Source organism: Salvelinus fontinalis, chromosome 4 (assembly GCF_029448725.1).
Source record: "Salvelinus fontinalis isolate EN_2023a chromosome 4, ASM2944872v1, whole genome shotgun sequence".
NCBI lineage: Eukaryota > Metazoa > Chordata > Actinopteri > Salmoniformes > Salmonidae > Salvelinus > Salvelinus fontinalis.
The window spans coordinates 80,441,519-80,464,433 of NC_074668.1; the positions used below are offsets into that span (position 1 = coordinate 80,441,519).

Here is a 22,915-nt window from a genome sequence, read left to right on the forward strand (position 1 = left end):
TACTGATTACATCAACAGACAGGCTGGAGTTGAGGTGGATACCGATTACATCAACAGACAGGCTGGGCTGAGGTGGATACTGATTACATCATCAGACAGGCTGGAGTTGAGGTGGATACTGATTACATCAACAGACAGGCTGGGCTGAGGTGGATACTGATTACATCATCAGACAGGCTGGGCTGAGGTGGATACTGATTACATCAACAGACAGGCTGGGGCTGAGGTGGATACTGATTACATCATCAGACAGGCTGGGGCTGAGGTGGATACTGATTACATCATCAGACAGGCTGGGGCTGAGGTAGATACTGATTACATCAACAGACAGGCTGGGGCTGAGGTAGATACTGATTACATCATCAGACAGGCTGGGGCTGAGGTGGATACTGATTACATCATCAGACAGGCTGGGGCTGAGGTGGATACTGATTACATCATCAGACAGGCTGGGGCTGAGGTAGATACTGATTACATCAACAGACAGGCTGGGGCTGAGGTAGATACTGATTACATCAACAGACAGGCTGGGGCTGAGGTAGATACTGATTACATCAACAGACCGGCTGGGGCTGAGGTAGATACTGATTACATCATCAGACAGGCTGGGGCTGAGGTAGATACTGATTACATCAACAGACAGGCTGGGGCTGAGGTAGATACTGATTACATCATCAGACAGGCTGGGGCTGAGGTAGATACTGATTACATCATCAGACAGGCTGGGCTGAGGTGGATACTGATTACATCAACAGACAGGCTGGGGCTGAGGTGGATACTGATTACATCAACAGACAGGCTGGGCTGAGGTGGATACTGATTACATCAACAGACAGGCTGGGGCTGAGGTAGATACTGATTACATCAACAGACAGGCTGGGGCTGAGGTGGATACTGATTACATCATCAGACAGGCTGGGCTGAGGTGGATACTGATTACATCAACAGACAGGCTGGGGCTGAGGTAGATACTGATTACATCAACAGACAGGCTGGGGCTGAGGTGGATACTGATTACATCAACAGACAGGCTGGGGCTGAGGTGGATACTGATTACATCAACAGACAGGCTGGGGCTGAGGTAGATACTGATTACATCAACAGACAGGCTGGGGCTGAGGTGGATACTGATTACATCAACAGACAGGCTGGGGCTGAGGTAGATACTGATTACATCAACAGACAGGCTGGGGCTGAGGTGGATACTGATTACATCATCAGACAGGCTGGGGCTGAGGTGGATACTGATTACATCAACAGACAGGCTGGGGCTGAGGTAGATACTGATTACATCAACAGACAGGCTGGGGCTGAGGTGGATACTGATTACATCAACAGACAGGCTGGGGCTGAGGTGGATACTGATTACATCAACAGACAGGCTGGGCTGAGGTAGATACTGATTACATCATCAGACAGGCGGGCTGAGGTGGATACTGATTACATCAACAGACAGGCTGGGGCTGAGGTGGATACTGATTACATCATCAGACAGGCTGGGCTGAGGTGGATACTGATTACATCAACAGACAGGCTGGGCTGAGGTGGATACTGATTACATCAACAGACAGGCTGGGCTGAGGTGGATACTGATTACATCATCAGACAGGCTGGGGCTGAGGTGGATACTGATTACATCATCAGACAGGCTGGGCTGAGGTGGATACTGATTACATCAACGACAGGCTGGGGCTGAGGTGGATACTGATTACTTCAACAGACAGGCTGGGCTGAGGTGGATACTGATTACATCAACAGACAGGCTGGGCTGAGGTGGATACTGATTACATCAACAGACAGGCTGGGATGAGGTGGATACTGATTACATCATCAGACAGGCTGGGGCTGAGGTGGATACTGATTACATCATCAGACAGGCTGGGCTGAGGTGGATACTGATTACATCAACAGACAGGCTGGGGCTGAGGTGGATACCGATTACATCATCAGACAGGCTGGGCTGAGGTGGATACTGATTACATCATCAGACAGGCTGGGCTGAGGTAGATACTGATTACATCATCAGACAGGCTGGGGCTGAGGTGGATACTGATTACATCATCAGACAGGCTGGAGTTGAGGTAGATACTGATTACATCATCAGACAGGCTGGGCTGAGGTGGATACTGATTACATCATTAGACAGGCTAGGCTGATCTGGATACTGATTACATCAACAGAAAGGCTGGGCTGAGGTAGATACTGATTACATCATCAGACAGGCTGGGCTGAGGTAGATACTGATTACATCATCAGACAGGCTGGGCTGAGGTGGATACTGATTACATCATCAGACAGGCTAGGCTGATGTGGATACTGATTACATCATCAGACAGGCTGGGCTGAGGTAGATACTGATTACATCATCAGACAGGCTGGGCTGAGGTGGATACTGATTACATCATCAGACAGGCTAGGCTGATGTGGATACTGATTACATCAACAGACAGGCTGGGGCTGAGGTAGATACTGATTACATCATCAGACAGGCTGGGGCTGAGGTAGATACTGATTACATCATCAGACAGGCTGGGCTGAGGTGGATACTGATTACATCATCAGACAGGCTGGGGCTGAGGTGGATACTGATTACATCAACAGACAGGCTGGGCTGAGGTGGATACTGATTACATCAACAGACAGGCTGGGGCTGAGGTGGATACTGATTACATCAACAGACAGGCTGGGGCTGAGGTGGATACTGATTACATCAACAGACAGGCTGGGCTGAGGTAGATACTGATTACATCATCAGACAGGCTGGGCCGAGGTGGATACTGATTAAATCAACAGACAGGCTGGGGCTGAGGTGGATACTGATTACATCATCAGACAGGCTGGGCTGAGGTGGATACTGATTACATCAACAGACAGGCTGGGCTGAGGTGGATACTGATTACATCAACAGACAGGCTGGGCTGAGGTGGATACTGATTACATCATCAGACAGGCTGGGGCTGAGGTGGATACTGATTACATCATCAGACAGGCTGGGCTGAGGTGGATACTGATTACATCAACAGACAGGCTGGGGCTGAGGTGGATACTGATTACATCAACAGACAGGCTGGGCTGAGGTGGATACTGATTACATCATCAGACAGGCTGGGGCTGAGGTGGATACTGATTACATCATCAGACAGGCTGGGCTGAGGTGGATACTGATTACATCAACAGACAGGCTGGGGCTGAGGTGGATACCGATTACATCATCAGACAGGCTGGGCTGAGGTGGATACTGATTACATCATCAGACAGGCTGGGCTGAGGTAGATACTGATTACATCAACAGACAGGCTGGGGCTGAGTTGGATACTGATTACATCAACAGACAGGCTGGGGCTGAGGTGGATACTGATTACATCAACAGACAGGCTGGGCTGAGGTAGATACTGATTACATCAACAGACAGGCTGGGGCTGAGGTGGATACTGATTACATCATCAGACAGGCTGGGCTGAGGTGGATACTGATTACATCAACAGACAGGCTGGGCTGAGGTAGATACTGATTACATCAACAGACAGGCTGGGGCTGAGGTGGATACTGATTACATCATCAGACAGGCTGGGCTGAGGTGGATACTGATTGCATCAACAGACAGGCTGGGCTGAGGTAGATACTGATTACATCAACAGACAGGCTGGGGCTGAGGTGGATACTGATTACATCATCAGACAGGCTGGGGCTGAGGTGGATACTGATTACATCATCAGACAGGCTGGGCTGAGGTGGATACTGATTACATCAACAGACAGGCTGGGGCTGAGGTGGATACTGATTACATCAACAGACAGGCTGGGCTGAGGTGGATACTGATTACATCATCAGACAGGCTGGGGCTGAGGTGGATACTGATTACATCATCAGACAGGCTGGGCTGAGGTGGATACTGATTACATCAACAGACAGGCTGGGGCTGAGGTGGATACCGATTACATCATCAGACAGGCTGGGCTGAGGTGGATACTGATTACATCATCAGACAGGCTGGGCTGAGGTAGATACTGATTACATCATCAGACAGGCTGGGGCTGAGGTGGATACTGATTACATCATCAGACAGGCTGGAGTTGAGGTAGATACTGATTACATCATCAGACAGGCTGGGCTGAGGTGGATACTGATTACATCATCAGACAGGCTAGGCTGATGTGGATACTGATTACATCAACAGACAGGCTGGGCTGAGGTAGATACTGATTACATCATCAGACAGGCTGGGCTGAGGTAGATACTGATTACATCATCAGACAGGCTGGGCTGAGGTGGATACTGATTACATCATCAGACAGGCTAGGCTGATGTGGATACTGATTACATCATCAGACAGGCTGGGCTGAGGTAGATACTGATTACATCATCAGACAGGCTGGGCTGAGGTGGATACTGATTACATCATCAGACAGGCTAGGCTGATGTGGATACTGATTACATCAACAGACAGGCTGGGGCTGAGGTAGATACCGATTACATCATCAGACAGGCTGGGGCTGAGGTAGATACTGATTACATCATCAGACAGGCTGGGCTGAGGTGGATACTGATTACATCATCAGACAGGCTGGGGCTGAGGTGGATACTGATTACATCAACAGACAGGCTGGGCTGAGGTGGATACTGATTACATCAACAGACAGGCTGGGGCTGAGGTGGATACTGATTACATCAACAGACAGGCTGGGGCTGAGGTGGATACTGATTACATCAACAGACAGGCTGGGCTGAGGTAGATACTGATTACATCATCAGACAGGCTGGGCTGAGGTGGATACTGATTACATCAACAGACAGGCTGGGGCTGAGGTGGATACTGATTACATCAACAGACAGGCTGGGGCTGAGGTAGATACTGATTACATCAACAGACAGGCTGGGCTGAGGTGGATACTGATTACATCAACAGACAGGCTGGGCTGAGGTGGATACTGATTACATCATCAGACAGGCTGGGGCTGAGGTGGATACTGATTACATCATCAGACAGGCTGGGCTGAGGTGGATACTGATTACATCAACAGACAGGCTGGGGCTGAGGTGGATACTGATTACATCAACAGACAGGCTGGGCTGAGGTGGATACTGATTACATCATCAGACAGGCTGGGGCTGAGGTGGATACTGATTACATCATCAGACAGGCTGGGCTGAGGTGGATACTGATTACATCAACAGACAGGCTGGGGCTGAGGTGGATACCGATTACATCATCAGACAGGCTGGGCTGAGGTGGATACTGATTACATCATCAGACAGGCTGGGCTGAGGTAGATACTGATTACATCAACAGACAGGCTGGGGCTGAGGTGGATACTGATTACATCAACAGACAGGCTGGGGCTGAGGTGGATACTGATTACATCAACAGACAGGCTGGGCTGAGGTAGATACTGATTACATCAACAGACAGGCTGGGGCATAGGTGGATACTGATTACATCATCAGACAGGCTGGGCTGAGGTGGATACTGATTACATCAACAGACAGGCTGGGCTGAGGTAGATACTGATTACATCAACAGACAGGCTGGGGCTGAGGTGGATACTGATTACATCATCAGACAGGCTGGGCTGAGGTGGATACTGATTGCATCAACAGACAGGCTGGGCTGAGGTAGATACTGATTACATCATCAGACAGGCTGGGCTGAGGTGGATACTGATTACATCAACAGACAGGCTGGGGCTGAGGTGGATACTGATTACATCAACAGACAGGCTGGGCTGAGGTGGATACTGATTACATCAACAGACAGGCTGGGGCTGAGGTAGATACTGATTACATCAACAGACAGGCTGGGGCTGAGGTGGATACTGATTACATCAACAGACAGGCTGGGGCTGAGGTGGATACTGATTACATCAACAGACAGGCTGGGCTGAGGTAGATACTGATTACATCAACAGACAGGCTGGGGCTGAGGTGGATACTGATTACATCATCAGACAGGCTGGGCTGAGGTGGATACTGATTACATCAACAGACAGGCTGGGCTGAGGTAGATACTGATTACATCAACAGACAGGCTGGGGCTGAGGTGGATACTGATTACATCATCAGACAGGCTGGGCTGAGGTGGATACTGATTGCATCAACAGACAGGCTGGGCTGAGGTAGATACTGATTACATCATCAGACAGGCTGGGCTGAGGTGGATACTGATTACATCAACAGACAGGCTGGGGCTGAGGTGGATACTGATTACATCATCAGACAGGCTGGGCTGAGGTGGATACTGATTGCATCAACAGACAGGCTGGGCTGAGGTAGATACTGATTACATCATCAGACAGGCTGGGCTGAGGTGGATACTGATTACATCAACAGACAGGCTGGGGCTGTGGTGGATACTGATTACATCAACAGACAGGCTGGGCTGAGGTGGATACTGATTACATCAACAGACAGGCTGGGGCTGAGGTAGATACTGATTACATCAACAGACAGGCTGGGGCTGAGGTGGATACTGATTACATCAACAGACAGGCTGGGCTGAGGTGGATACTGATTACATCATCAGACAGGCTGGGCTGAGGTGGATACTGATTACATCAACAGACAGGCTGGGGCTGAGGTGGATACTGATTACATCATCAGACAGGCTGGGGCTGAGGTGGATACTGATTACATCATCAGACAGGCTGGGCTGAGGTGAATACTGATTACATCATCAGACAGGCTGGGGCTGAGGTGGATACTGATTACATCAACAGACAGGCTGGGCTGAGGTGGATACTGATTACATCATCAGACAGGCTGGGGCTGAGGTGGATACTGATTACATCAACAGACAGGCTGGGCTGAGGTGAATACTGATTACATCATCAGACAGGCTGGGGCTGAGGTGGATACTGATTACATCAACAAACAGGCTGGGCTGAGGTGGATACTGATTACATCATCAGACTGGCTGGGGCTGAGGTGGATACTGATTACATCAACAGACTGGCTGGGGCTGAGGTGGATACTGATTACATCATCAGACAGGCTGGGGCTGAGGTAGATACTGATTACATCATCAGACAGGCTGGGCTGAGGTAGATACTGATTACATCAACAGACAGGCTGGGCTGAGGTGGATACTGATTACATCAACAGACAGGCTGGGGCTGAGGTAGATACTGATTACATCAACAGACAGGCTGGGCTGAGGTGGATACTGATTACATCAACAGACTGGCTGGAGTTGAGGTAGATACTGATTACATCATCAGACAGGCTGGGGCTGAGCCCAGTCACCCAGTGACAGCCTATGCCTGAGCAGGCAGCAAGCAGCAGAGCATATTCCATTTCTCTGTCTCTGAAAAGTCTACAGAGGCGGGACCATTCCATTTGTCATGCGTTGCACTGCCCTACAGGTTCCATTCCATTTCTCATTCACTGTACTGCACAGCAGGGCCTATTCCATTTCGCCCTCTCAGCACCACACTGAAGGGCCAATTGAATTTCTCACTCTCTACATTTCCTTCTCATCACTGTCTGCACCAGGTGTACATTGCTCCACTTTCACTCCATTTTCCACCTTGTCTACCTCTCCGTACTGCTTTTCTCCATCATGTCTTTTCCTCTGCAGTAGAGATTTCAGCGAGACATCACAGATGGCTGTTTCTGCATATTAATATTTGATTCTCCTCAGATATGTCCCCAGGGTTGGTGAAATATTAACCATGTTCTGGTGTTATTGAAATCTCGTTTCTTTTGAGCCAAAAATCTTTCTAAATGGTGTCTGTTCATGCCTTCACCCCTCTCCTCCTTAGCGCTTTGTCAGTCACTGTCTGTGGCGTTGCCTGGCTACCAACCACTGTCACCCCTACATTACTGACTAGAGTTTTTTTTCACGGTTGTACAGCGAGATGCATTACCTGGTGTCTCCTCTACCTGGTTGTCACCTCTGTCACCCCTACCCTGACAGTAGTTGTCTCTCCTCAGAGTTATTCATGTAGTGTTTTCTTATGTGTTACAGCGCGATGCAAAGGGACAGTACCTGTTTGATCTCATCTGTCACCACCTTAACCTGCTGGAGAAGGACTACTTTGGCATCAGATATGTGGACCCAGACAAACAGAGGGTGGGTGGTGTCAACCGACAGGGAGGAGGGGTAACTCCCTCTCTCTGTTTATGTCTGTCTATCTATCTATCTCTCTCTTTCTTTCTGACTCTCTCTTAACTACCTCTCCCTTGCTGCCACTTTCACACTCTCTCTCCCTTTCTCCCTCTCCGCTCTCTTTTTCTCTTTCTTTCTTTCTTTCTTTCTTTCTCTCACTCTCTTTCCCATGACATCACACATATACCACTGAGCAGGCTATTTCTACAGTTTCTCCCTCTCTTCTCTCTCCTCCTTTCATGTGTGCCTGCAGCAGAGCCCAACCCGTACTCTACTGCGTCACAGCCTGAGGTTATTACTGTGTGTTAACTCTCGTTTGCACAGCCTGATACACACACGCACACCCACATGCGCACACACGTGCGCGCACACACACACACACACACACAGATCCTATTCCCAGAGGAACAATGATTCCGTGCCGATCAGAATCAGTTCCTGTTCTGTCTCTATCTCAACACTTTCAGAGGAGCTAGTGTTGTTGTTGTTGTTGTTGTGAGGAGAAAACATTTGGTGGGAGGGTGGGGGATTGACAGAGTGATGGAGAAAAGTGGTAGCACATCTTTCTGCCCATAAACTAACCAGAAGAAGACAGCCATCTGCTGTCAGACAGACAGATTGGACAGGAACTGATTGGAGCTGTTGTGTGTTTCTTACTGTGAGTATTGAACTGGACCTTACTTGGAAACATATTCCCTCACCCTGATCTGTGGGAAATACTTTTGTCAGGTGTACTTTATGTGTAATAAAGCATCATTCTACCTTGACAGACTAATTAGTTACAGTACACATATAATTATTATCTATTCTTAACACGAGTGTCAAAATCACATTGTTGAGGAGCTGATGCAATAATGTGAAATATATATATATACAAAAATTGTATTTAGCCTTTATTTAAATAGGCAAGTCAGTTAAGAACAAATTCTTATTTACAATGACGGCCTACCCCGGCCAAACCAGGACGACGCTGGGCTAATTGTGCGCCGCCCTATGGGACTCCCAATCACGGCCGGATGTGATACAGCCTAGTTCATATGCCTTGTGACCGTGAAATATAGGCCTAAAGCCGAGACAATAAGAAGACACAGTGGCAGAATAAATTCAACCACACCTTTGTTTCATCACAAAACCTGAAAGCAACCTCTGTCCTGAGAAGTCCACAAAGCATATTGTATGTAACAAACAGTTACATGACCTACAGCATGGTCAAGCAAGTTAATGTTTCAGACATTTTCGGAATACTAAACAACTATTGATTTAGAACCAGGGAGAGTTACCGCAAGTCACAAAAGAAAACAGGAGCTGCCTTCAGTAATCCAGCACCATTTCAATTTCAACATTTCACCATCATCAAATCACCTATGCTTAGTCTAATACAGTGACAACTAAAAGATACCAAACACAATTGAGTCCAATCAACGTACGCTAAATATGATGTGGTTGTTCTGATTTGTGTGTGTGTGTGTGTGTGTGTGTGTGTGTGTGTGTGTGTGTGTGTGTGTGTGTGTGTGTGTGTGTGTGTGTGTGTGTGTGTGTGTGTGTGTGTGTGTGTGTGTGTGTGTGTGTGTGTGTGTGTGTGTGTGTGTGTGTGTGTGTGCATCCGTGCAAGTAGAAATAACATTTTGACTCACCCTACTTGTAGATAAATGCCAATTCCATCCTCCTCTCTTTCATGTTGATGAAATGGTCTGTGACTCTGTCATACAGTACACGCTTTTATTTTTTGTTGTCCTAGGCTACCTGGCTAAAATGCTTGCTCACTAGCCTAACTTCCTTTCATGGGCAATGTTAGCTAGTTAACATTAGCCTTCTACATCTAGCTACATATTGAACTTCCATTCTCTCAGGTCAGGGCACCATATATGAATTTATGGTTGGATCAGAATCGCCATCATTGGCCAGTACAGAGAATTAAGTAAAACCACAACTCCAAATCCCTGTCTCCATCAATGGATAATTTAGGAAAGGGCCCACTTTAGCTAGCTAGCCACAAACATGAGATGCAACAATTCAAGTTGTTTCTGTCTATGACGTATTGCTCTCGTGATGTTATTGGAGTGAAGCCAAATCCAAACTGGCTTCCCTTGACACATTTTTTTGGTGCACCAGGATCATTAACAGTTGAGCTCACTCAGTTTATTTCAACACTGATTGGCTATTATTTGATACTTTTTATGAATGGAGGCCAAATGCTTGCTGGCTTCCCTTGCATTCAACACTATAGGCGGCAACAATGTCATGCTCTTTTTGACCAGACAGCATCAAATAGATGGCCTACACACACAGAGACAGAGGGGCGCTGTTTCGCTCACTCGGATGCTTTCTCCGGTGAGATACATTCCAGCCTTGCAAATTGAAGGAAAATTCTGAAACACAGAGAGACGAATAGTCCATTTAAAATATATATATATATTTATCAATATTTTGGGGAAGCCTGGCTTCTCTTGGCATCCATGAATACTGGTGCCTTCCTCAGTCAGAGTCAGAGTACTTAACCCAGTCTATATTCACTGTCAGTCTCTTCTATACACCTTACAGATTGGCATGTAGTTAGAGCAGTGTTTCAGGGTTTGATAGAAGGACTGTAGTAAGGGTATATAAGGCTTTGATAGACACAACTCTGTCACAGTCTATCACTGAAGCACTCAACCAAGCCCTCCTCTCCAGAGCAGAACCTCGAGGCCAGGGGAGAGACAGGTGAAGTCTGGGAGATATGATGAACGTCAACAAACTAGGCCAGTATCACCGGTGTAGTGTCTTACCCTCCCCACTCATTTAATGTATTCCATTTTTCATTCAACCTTTATTCATACAGATTAATTGAGATAACATCTGTTCAACTCACCAGAGATATTTTTTTCTCCTCCAAATGGTTATGAGCTGACAGACAACAAGCGTTTCTCTGTGTCCTTCCTCTAAAGCACTTTCCTTTCTTTCATCTCTATAAGTCACTGGGTAAGAGAGAGAGGGGGGATGATGAGGAGGGAGAGAGAGAGAGAGAGAGAGAGAGAGAGAGAGAGAGAGAGAGAGAGAGAGAGAGAGAGAGAGAGAGAATATAAACATCAGTGAGGTAGAGAGAACACAGCGTTAGGATGCTCAGTGGAGTTCTGTTCTAGAATGCCCTCCAGCTCTAGACAACAAGTCAGATTGCACAACTACTGAGGAATCAGACAACGTGGTCTGTCACTAATGTCTAGAGTAGAGGCAGAGGGAGAGCAGTCAGGTATTTAGCGCCTAGAAAACACCTTTTTTGACTGATTTGTTTTTGTTTATGTCTTTCAGCATTGGTTGGGTTTTACAAAATGTATTGCCAAACAAATTAAATGTAAGTACATGAATGCATGACCATGTGTGACTATTGAATTATGCATGATGATATGCAGTTGCGAATTTGATTGGGTGATTGAGTCGTTGGCAGTTACTACTAGTTAGGTCTCAGTAACTACTAGAAAAAGCCTATTTTCTAACATGTGACCTCTACCCCCAGCCCAGCCTCCATTCACCATGTGTTTACGTGTCAAGTTTTACCCTCCCGACCCGGCTGCCCTGAAAGAGGAAATCACAAGGTAAGAGACTAGAGACAGAGTCTGACAGGCAGAATGGAGTGGGCTTATAATAGAGGAGACTAGGGTGCCAGCCATGCACTGCTGTCAACCCAACTCGGAGGGAGGGAGGGAGGGAGGGATAGGTGGTAGGAAAAGAGAGTGTGGATTTTGCCTACAGTGGGTGCAATAGATTGAAAGAATTGGTTTGGTCCAAATGGTACAAATTACGTTGGATTCTTCCAACAGTGGGAAATCACTCTCTTTCATCTGATTGAAACTTCTCATGTTGATGCTGAATTTTACACACATCTAGAATATCACTACAGGCATGAATGAGTGAGCACAAGCTGATTTTAGGGGTATCAAAACCCTACAGTGAATCCGTTTGTAGGAGGATTTAGACCAGATAACTCTTTCTTTAAGTTGCAATGTCAGGTCACCCTGCCTGCACAATGTGGTACTCTATCTCTGACAGTCAAACTATGGTGTAGAGGAGGAGGAAGGAGGAGGAAAGAGGGAGGAGGGAGGGAGGAGGAGGAGGGAGGAGGAGAACGGCAGAACGGCTGCCTTCCTCACACCTCACCTAGTTAGTCTGTGTCCAAATGGCATCCTATTCCCTATGTAGTTCACTAAGACCAGAGCCTGGTCAAAAGTAGTGCACTATATAGGGAATAGGGTGCCATTTGGGACGTAACCCTAGTCTCGTCATCATGCAATCTAGCCCCTTTCACTTTCCACTGCTTCCCATTGTCTCATAACCCCAGTCGGAGCTAGGGAGGGAGAGAACGCTTCCCATTGTCTCATAACCCCAGTCGGAGCTAGGGAGGGAGAGAACGCTTCCCATTATCTCATAACCCCAGTCGGAGCTAGGGAGGGAGAGAACGCTTCCCAATCCTCCACCATCTGGTGACGCTGCCAGCAGCACCTTCTGTAAAGACACACACACACTCACATACACACACACACACTTATGACATTTTGCTGTATGATTAATAATGGTATTTATTGCGTTACTGCTCTTAAAGATGAGCCACTGGTGTGTGAAATGAATGCTGGGTAAGATATTCTGAAATGTGTATTTTCTTGGGATGCAGTCTGAGGCAACTTGATCTCACATGAAACATTTACATGAATTGCAAGAGCCTGAATAACAATCACATTCTCAACCAGAAGACTGAAAGAGGACTCTCCATGGACCACAGCTAAACTGATCTATAAACCCAAAACCACATCTCTTGTGTGCTGGCCAAGTAACAGTCTGTCACAGAAGACTACAGTTAAATCAGTAGATCACGAAGAGTTAATTATAACTCAAATCATAACTAAATCACAGATATGTGAAATCATAGAGGACAGAGCCAGGGTGAAAGATAATCATCACATATCCAGTCAGATCCACTCAGATCATGATAAGTGAAGTTCTATTTGAAGAGGAGGATGGTACTGCAGTGTAGGAGGTAAGGATGTGGTTAACAGAGCAGGTTCTGAATGAGACTAGACAGGGTTATGTATTAATGATGGGGAGATGGGAACTAAAAGCCTGGTGTGAATCCAAAATGGCCCCCTATTCTCTATATAGTGCACTACTTTTGGTCACTAGTTAGGGGATACGGTGTAATTTGGGACACATACTGGTTTTCCATATATTTATTAGCTAGAGGGTATATTATGTTGCACCAGGCGAAGTCAGCAGCACTCTGCAGGGAGGAGAAGATGTGAAGGCAGAGTATAGAGTTGTGACTTATCTGACTTTACGTGTTCAGGTCTCAGGCAAGGTTAGGCTACTCATCACGCAAACAAGCTTGGGTCACAAAATTAAACCTCTATTGCATGACTTATTCGTTTCATCTCCTAGTGGGGCAAAGAGCCTATGTTGCATAGAGACACTATATTGTTTATGCTGCTGACCTGGTAAACCTGCACCAAAACATCCCTGACAATGGCGCTTTTCCTCTCATGTCTTAACACACCTGGACACATGGAGTTGCCTGTAGACAGTGTTATCTATTGTGCCGTTTACTTTCCAGCAGGATTCTAACCTATTTGATATTGAATTGGAAAGGAAGCCTTCTCCATGTGAAGTTGTTTTCTCATCCTGTGTAGAACGACCCAGGAGCAACCAGGGGACTGTTTGACTCAAACTAGTAGAAGTGGAAAAGTTATTTCATCATCCTGCTTTATAGAAGAGTCTCATGTCGACAGATCTCTGAGGAAGAGAATTCTTTACTATCTCCTCAACCTGATAGATAAAAGGTTCCAATTAAGAGAAGGGCCAGATAAGGTGAAGTCCCCTTTGTGTTGGGCTGTGGAAGTGGCTGTGCTTTAGCTGGGAATGGAATGGTCTCCTGGGCCCTGTAGGCTAGAGGCAGGAAGGAGCAGAGACAGACTCAGAGATGCGCCATTATTCGCCACAGGCCTTCCTTTTACCAAACACTGTCGATCTCAAACACTCTCCTCTACAAACCCTTTCCAAACAACCAACAAACAAACAAAGAGTTAAGTGAAGAACATCGTCTGGGAATTTAAGATCAGGGCTCTTTTGGGCCGTCTGTATGACCCACTCATCCCTTTAAATGGAGCTACAAATGGAATGAAAGAAATGAGAAACAAATCATTTAGGTTCAGTACATCTCTTTGCTTGTTTGGAGTGGACCAAAAAACAGAGTTTCTGATATTCCTTTGCAGATATCTAGTCTTCCTACAGATCAAGAGAGATCTGTACCATGGACGTCTCCTGTGTAAGACGTCGGATGCTGCCATGTTGGCTGCCTACATACTACAAGGTAAATGGACCACAGCAACCCCATGTTTTTCTAGACTATTTATTTTATTGAACCTTTATTTAACTAGGCAAGTCAGTTAAGAACAAATTCTTATTTAAAAAAAAAATACAATATAAATATAGGACAAAACACACTTCACAACACTACATAAAGAGAAACCTAAGGCAACAACATAGCAAGGCAGCAACACATGACAACACAGCATGGTAGCAACACAACATAACAACAACATGGTAGCAAAACAACATGGTAGCAGCACAAAACATGGTACAAACATTATTGGGCAGTCAACAGCACAAAGGTCAAGAAGGTAGAGAAAACAATACATCACACAAAGCAGCCACAACTGTCAGTAAGAGTGTCCATGATTGAGTCTTTGAATGAATAAATTGAGATAAAACTGTCCAGTTTGAGTGTTTGTTGCAGCTTGTTCCAGTCGCTAGCTGCAGTGAACTGAAAAGAGGAGCGACCCAGGGATGTGTGTGCTTTGGGGACCTTTAACAGAATGTGACTGGCAGAACGGGTGTTTTATGTGGAGGATGAGGGCTGCAGTAGATATCTCATATAGGGGGGAGTGAGTCCTAAGAGGGTTTTATAAAGGTGTTTGTTATAAGACTTAATGGAAAAATACCACTGTCACCTACTGTTTTCATTGTGATGTGAGTGTGTGAGTTGAGGTAGTGTAGTGGAGGTATAGGTCTAGAGCTTAGGCTGTAGCCTCCAGCACTGTGGCAGCATCCTCATTGGCATTCAGTCAGCTGATTTAAGGCTTGGCTCTCCTGCTCCCCTGCCACACAGAGACAAGGCCGCCATTGTCTGATTGTCTGGGCCTGGCTCTTACAGAATCTCAGGGCTGCATGAAAGAACAGCAGTAGAACAGCCTGGTTAACCTATAGCAGAGATATAGAAGAGAAGCTCTGACGGCATATACCATGACCACAATACATGTGGTTTATAACAGCCAGGTCACTATGCTTTATGTCATATGGGTTACATAGGTCTTCCCAGTAATGTATTTGTGTGTGTTACAGACATAACAGGTAAAGTTGTTTCTGTTGTCTCCTGTGTTCTCCATCCTCCCCCAGCTGAGGTTGGTGACTATGATCCTGGAAAGCATCCTGAGGGCTACAGCTCTAAGTTCCAGTTCTTCCCTAAACACTCAGAGAAGCTGGAGAGACGCATCTCTGACATCCACAAGACAGAACTAATGTAAGGTGACACCTGTCAGACTCCTCATTGTGATTTTATTTGACACATAGTTCATGCAGTCTCTGTCTGTAGATCTCCATGCACACCTGATGCTGAACATAGACAACATCCATCCCGACTAGCCTTCCTCTCGATCCCTCTCTTTCCTTCTCTATCCACTCTCTCTCTCTCTCTCTCTCTCTCTCTCTCCTCTCCTCCTCCTCTCTCTCTCTCTCTCTCTCTCCTCTCTCTCCTCTCTCTCTCTCTCTCTCTCCTCTCTCTCTCTCTCTCTCTCTCTCTCTCTCTCTCTCTCTCTCCTCCTCTCTCTCTCTCTCTCTCCTCTCCTCTCTCTCTCTCTCTCTCTCTCTCCCTCTCTCTCTCTCTCTCTCTCTCTCTCTCTCTCTCTCTCTCGCTCTCTCTCTCTCTCTCTCTCTCTCTCTCTCGCTCTCTCTCTCAATTCAATTCAATTCAATTCAATTTGCTTTATTGGCATGACGTAACAATGTACATATTGCCAAAGCTTATTTACAATATAAAAATGAGAATCAAAATGGTCAACGGGACAACAGTAACAACAATAACTAAGTGTCAAAATAACCATACATTCAACAATAACAATAAACATACAGTAGAGTACATTTGCAGGTTGATTGGTCTGTCAGACACTGTCCCTCAACTTATGGCAGGCAGCAATGTAGTGCGCTGCCAACCCACAGCTCTCTGCGTCCTCCCCCAACAGGACGGGTAGCCTATCTTCATCAGAGAGGTCTTTGAAACCTTGAATAAGAGTTTCAAATTTGGGGAAATGGCACTCTCTAGTTGTTTTATATTTTGGACATTTTGTCAGGAAATGCAGCTCCGTCTCAGGTTCTGCTGTTGTGCAGTGGTTGCACAGCCTTTCCTCTACAGGGAGCCAGGTTTTCCTGTGTCTACCCTTCTCAATGGCAAGGCTGTGCTCACTGAGCCTGTACTTTGTCAAGGTTTTTCTAAGGTTTTGATCAGTAACCATAGTCAAATAGTTAGCCACGGTGTACTGTCGATTTAGGGCCAGATAGCACTGCATTTTGCTCTGTGCTTGTGCTTGTGTTTCCCAATAAGCAATGTAGTTTTGTTTTGACTGTGTTGTAATTTGGTTTATTCTGATTGATTGGATGTTCTGGTCCTGAGGCTTCAGTGTGTTAGTAGAACAGGTTTGTGAACTCAGCCCCAGGATCAGCTGGATGAGGGGACTCTTTTCTTTGCTCAGCTCTTGGTATTGCAGGGCTTGGTAGTGATATGAGAGGGGGTCACTGTATTTTAGATGTTTCCAAAACTTAATTGCTCTTTTTTGAGTTTTTATTATTAGTGGATATTTGCCTAATTCTGCCCTGCATGCATTGTTTGTAGTTTTCCTCTGGACATGTAGGAGAATCTTACAGAACTCTGCATGCAGGGTTTCAATGGGATGTTTGTCCCATTTGATGAAATCTTGAAATCATCATCAGCAGGATGATTGTGGGCCTAATTTGATACAAGATCATCCTATCTCTCCTAGATAGAATGTTACATCCATGATGAAAATATATATGTTGATGAGATACATTATGCATGACCCTAGCTAAGCCGTAGATATGCAATTTCATATCCACATCATATGCTGAATATACAATATTTTCCTAGCTGCTATTTGTCCAACTCTTCCTGCTTATGGATAGTGGGTGAAGGGACCGCAGTGACCTTATGTGTGTGTGTGTGTGTGTGTGTGTGTGTGTGTGTGTGTGTGTGTGTGTGTGTGTGTGTGTGTGTGTGTGTGTGTGTGTGTGTGTGTGTGTGTGTGTGTGTGTGTGTGTGTGTGTGTGTGTGTGTGTGTGTGTGTGTGTGTGTGTGTGTATTTCTCAGTACTGTACTGCTGTGTCATTAGTTTGTGGCAACCTGGGACAACTCTGCCAGTCAGCTGAACATCACATCACCCTCAAGAGGCTCTCTCTCTCTCCCCTCCCCCCTTCACAGTATATGCAGTATTCATATATACAGACTCTACTACTGTAGACCATCCACAGGATCTTACCTCTGCTTCCCTCTAGTGTTGGTCTCTCTCATCTTTCACTCACTGAAATGAATGAAACAAAATTCACTTTACAAATCATTAGCTCACCGCTGGATCCTTTTTCATCCATCATCACACAGCCCACCCCACAGTATTCTGTCAAGTCCCAGTAGACTGATGTTGTGTCCTCATCTCCCAGAGGACAGACTCCAGAAGAGTCAGAGCTGAACTTCCTGCAGAAGGCCCAGGAGCTGGAGACGTATGGTGTGGACCCTCACCCCTGCAAGGTACAAACACCATGAGAAGAGAAGGGTTCATTATAGCTCTACACTGGCAGAGTCCTTTTAGCTCTCTATTGATTCCAGTACAGCCTGAACCTCATTTAATACAATATGATTTCTTTGCTATTCTGTTTGTGAGGCCAGTTGTACATTACATACAGATGTCGGATCTTAATTTGACACCTTTCGTCGCAGGAGGAAAATAATCCTGCAGCAGGAGGATTTGAATAATGAAGAAATATTTAAAATCGCCGCCAGGGGACAGCTAGAAGCAGTGTTTGTATAGAAGGGATATAGTTGACCCTTGTACTGTATGTCGTAGCCTATAAGCTATATAAAATGGTGGTTGTTGATGTGTATGGTTGCATTTAAAATATACTTTGGTACATTTGAGTGTTGCAGTAATAGGACCTAGAAGTAGCGTTTGAGCGAGTGAGAAAATAATTTTGATGGCATGCCCTGATCCCATTGACTCAACTGCTACTTTTCAGGGACTCACAAGGCTCTAAATTTGAATATCCTGATGTAGCAGGAAAATTCTCTGCGACAAAAGAGTGATCAAGTTAAGATCCGACATCTGTACAACAACATACACCGTGTATTCAATACTTGTGTTGTGTCTGTGTCAGGATGTGTCAGGGAACCCTGCCTTCCTGGCCTTCACTCCGTTTGGCTTCACTGTCCTGCAGGGGAACAGGAGAGTCCATTTCCTCAAGTGGTGAGTAATAATATGGTTAGCATAGTCATAACTTTTGTCAAGCCTTCATTGTTTTACAGACAGAAATAGTTGCATACAATGTAAGAGATGTAAGTGTGTAGTTGTTGCATAAAACGTGCGACATTTGGCTTGCCTGTCGTTAGCAATTGTTCTATTTAACCTGGCAGTCCAGAATCCCATAGTCTCAGACCTAAACCTATTTGTCCCTCCTCCTGACTAGAAAACAGAGCTGTTCTAATCTGCCAGTTGGTCACAATGAATGTTTCAACTCTTCTCACTGTTCTGTTCGGTTTTGACTGGTCTTGTCTTGTCTTGGTGGGTAGGGACGAGGTGACAAAGCTGAAGTTTGAGGCAAAGACATTCCATATATATGCAAATCAGAAAGAGGTGGGTTCCATGACATGCATTATTAAAATGGGTTCCTTTCTGCTGTGGAATTACACAGTGAAATTCATGTAGATAAACCTGTTTTATGCAATGGAAATGGCCTTTGGGGAGAAGGTGTAATTTAGCCGTAATAGAGAAGTTAATGACTTAACTGGACATAAGATGGGGGTCCATTGTTGATAGATAAATGTGTACTCATTGTAGTCTCGTTCATAGAAATAGAATGAATAGAAGTGGTGTCTCCATTCAAGTCAATGATTGCTTAATTGGTGGACTGGCAGCCATTTTGTGTGTACCCATGCCAGAAAGTAAAAGCAGGAAGTGTACCCTTCAATCTGTGCTGTGATTTGAGTCAACTCAACTGGCATTACAAAAAATGTATTCCATTGCATGAGCCACATCAGTTAGCATAATTTGAATGAACATTCTGCATTACCATGGCAATCCAGCCTCAGTTTATAGAACATTCCAAAATACCATGTAAATTATTGCATCACAATACCAGGCAGCCATTGCAAGTGTACCCATGAGTTTACCAGTCAAATGCCAGGGTAAGAGCTTCCAAACCCGTTCTATTCATTCTATTTCTATGGTTTTGGTAGCCAAGTCAGAAGATGTGAAATACAAGATGTGCATACTCTGTCATACTCAGATGTGCATATGCATACCTACATGTGTATACTCACTGCAGGACAAGAAGATCATCTTGACATATTTTGCACCTACACCTGAGGCCTGTAAACACCTGTGGACGTGTGGAGTTGAGAATCAGGCTTTCTACAAGTGAGTTACACTGACTATCAGTAATTCAATCAATCAATCAATATATGATACAATGTACACTACCGGTCAAAAGTGTAAGAACACCTACTTATTCAAGTTTTTTTTTATTCTACATTGTAGAATAATAGTGAAGACATCAAAACTATGAAATAACACATCATGTCGTAATCAAAAAAGTTTTCAACAAATCAAAATATATTTTATATTTGAGATTCTTTAAAATGACAGCTTTGCACACGCTTGGCATTCTCTCAACCAGCTTCGTGAGGTAGTCACCTGGAATGCATTTCAATTACCAGGCCTTCTTAAAAGTTAATTTGTAGAATATCTTTCCTTCTTAATGAGTTTGAGCCAATCAGTTGTGTTGTGACAAGGTAGTGGTGGTATACAGCTGATAGCCCTATTTGGTAAAAGACCAAGTCCATATTATGGCAAGAACAGCTCAAATAAGCAAAGAGAAACGACAGCCCATCATTACTTGAAGACATGAATGTCAGTCAATACGGAATATTTCAAGAACTTTGAACATTTCTTCAAGTGCAGTCGCAAAAACCATCAAGCGCTATGATGAAACTGGCTCTCATGAGGACCGACACAGGAATGGAAGACCCAGAGTTACCTCTGCTGCAGAGGATAAGTTCATTAGAGTTGCCAGTCTCAGGAATTGCAGCCCAAATAAATGCTTCACAGAGTTCAAGTAACAGACACATCTCAACATCAACTGTTCAGAGGAGACTGTGTGAATCAGGCCTTCATGGTCAAATTGCTGCAAAGAAACCAATAATAAGAAGAGACTTGCTTGGGCCAAGAAACACGAGCAATGGACATTAGACCGGTGGAAATGTGTCCTTTGGAGTCCAAATTGGGTATTTTTGGTTCCAACCGCCGTGTCTTTGTGAGACGTGATGTGGGTGAACAAATGATCTCCGCATGTGTATTTGCCACCGTAAAGCATGGAGGAGGAGGTGTTATGGTGTCGGGGTGCTTTGCTGGTGACACTGTCTGTGATTTATTTAGAATTCAAGGCACACTTAACCAGCATGGCTACCGCAGCGATACGCCATCCCATCTGGTTTGTGCTTAGTGGGACAATCATTTGTTTTTCAATAGGACAATGACCCAACACACCTCCAGGCTGTGTAAGGGCTATTTTACCAAGGAGAGTGATGAAGTGCTGCATCAGATGACCTGGCCTTCACAATCACCCGACCTCAACCAAATTAAGATAGTTTGGGATGAGTCGGACCGCAGAGTGAAGGAGAAGCAGCCAACAAGTGCTCAGCTTATGTGGGAACTCCTTCAAGACTGTTGGAAAAGCATTCCAGGTGAAGCTGGTTCAGAGAATGCTAAGAGTGTGCAAAGCTGCCATCAAGGCAAAGGGTGGCTACTTTGAAGAATCTCAAATATAAAATATATTTAGATTTGTTTGACACTTTTTTGGTTAATACATGATTCCATGTGTTATTTCATAGTTTTGATGTCATCACTATAATGTAGAAAATAGTAAAAAATAAAGTAAACCCTTGAATGAGTAGGTGTTCTAAAACTTTTGACCGGTAGTGTATGTGCTATTATTACAATGTTATTACATTGCTAAATCTTTTTGTCTCTCTTCACTCAAAGGTTGGACAAGTCCAGCCAGGTCAGAACGGTGTCCAGCAGTAATCTGTTCTTCAAAGGAAGTAGATTCAGATACAGGTAAATACATGTACTGGCTATAAGTAACGTTTTGAAGATCCTTCAGTTAAGTTTTTGGTGATAATGCACGGTTGAGGGTTATATTTTGTCTCTGTGTTGGTTCTCAGTGGCAGGGTTGCTAAGGAAGTGATGGAGCAAAGTGCCAAAATAAAACGGGAACCTCCAGAGATTCACAGGTGAGCCTTGGTGCTTTTGATGTCTGAGTTACACCATGGCAGTTAGTTTGATGTCTGAGTTACACAATGGCAGTTAGTTTGATGTCTGAGTTACACCATGGCAGTTAGTTTGATGTCTGAGTTACACCATGGCAGTTAGTTTGATGTCTGAGTTACACAATGGCAGTTAGTTTGATGTCTGAGTTACACAGTGGCAGTTAGTTTGATGTCTGAGTTACACCGTGGCAGTTAGTTTGATGTCTGAGTTACACCATGGCAGTTAGTTTGATGTCTGAGTTACACCGTGGCAGTTAGTTTGATGTCTGAGTTGCACCATGGCAGTTAGTTTGATGTCAGAGTTACACCATGGCAGTTAGTTTGATGTCTGAGTTACACCATGGCAGTTAGTTTGATGTCTGAGTTACACCATGGCAGTTAGTTTGATGTCTGAGTTACACCATGGCAGTTAGTTTGATGTCTGAGTTACACCATGGCAGATAGTTTGATGTCTGAGTTACACCATGGCAGTTAGTTTGATGTCTGAGTTACACCGTGGCAGTTAGTTTAATGTCTGAGTTACACCATGGCAGTTAGTTTGATGTCTGAGTTACACCATGGCAGTTAGTTTGATGTCTGAGTTGCACCATGGCAGTTAGTTTGATGTCTGAGTTACACCATGGCAGTTAGTTTGATGTCTGAGTTACAGCATGGCAGTTCGTTTGATGTCTGAGTTACACCATGGCAGTTAGTTTGATCTCTGAGTTACACAATGGCAGTTAGTTTGATGTCTGAGTTACACAATGGCAGTTAGTTTGATGTCTGAGTTACACCATGGCAGTTAGTTTGATGTCTGAGTTACACCATGGCAGTTAGTTTGATGTCTGAGTTACACCATGGCAGTTAGTTTGATGTCTGAGTTACACCATGGCAGTTAGTTTGATCTCTGAGTTACACAATGGCAGTTAGTTTGATGTCTGAGTTACACCATGGCAGTTAGTTTGATGTCTGAGTTACACCAAGGCAGTTAGTTTGATCTCTGAGTTACACCATGGCAGTTAGTTTGATGTCTGAGTTACACCATGGCAGTTAGTTTGATGTCTGAGTTACACCATGGCAGTTAGTTTGATGTCTGAATTACACCATGGCAGTGAGTTTGATATCTGAGTTACACAATGGCAGTTAGTTTGATGTCTGAGTTACACCATGGCAGTTAGTTTGATCTCTGAGTTACACCATCGCAGTTA

General features: G+C 45.0%; 1 protein-coding gene across 3 annotated transcripts in view; it reads left to right on the forward strand.

Annotated features, from left to right (window-relative positions):
- The window catches only part of LOC129854497 (FERM domain-containing protein 5-like), a 194,384-nt gene that overhangs the window by 150,339 nt on the left and 21,130 nt on the right, over positions 1–22,915 (forward strand). The window contains exons 2-12 of one of the 3 annotated variants that reach the window (XM_055921599.1): positions 7,964–8,068; positions 11,390–11,432; positions 11,595–11,673; positions 14,338–14,435; positions 15,521–15,644; positions 17,849–17,936; positions 18,560–18,648; positions 18,972–19,035; positions 19,727–19,818; positions 21,442–21,516; positions 21,624–21,692. In XM_055921599.1, the coding sequence (XP_055777574.1) occupies positions 7,964–8,068; positions 11,390–11,432; positions 11,595–11,673; positions 14,338–14,435; positions 15,521–15,644; positions 17,849–17,936; positions 18,560–18,648; positions 18,972–19,035; positions 19,727–19,818; positions 21,442–21,516; positions 21,624–21,692 (926 nt within the window). The remainder of the gene's footprint in view (positions 1–7,963; positions 8,069–11,389; positions 11,433–11,594; positions 11,674–14,337; positions 14,436–15,520; positions 15,645–17,848; positions 17,937–18,559; positions 18,649–18,971; positions 19,036–19,726; positions 19,819–21,441; positions 21,517–21,623; positions 21,693–22,915) is intronic. The other 2 variants (XM_055921600.1, XM_055921601.1) reach the window with 2 other exon arrangements.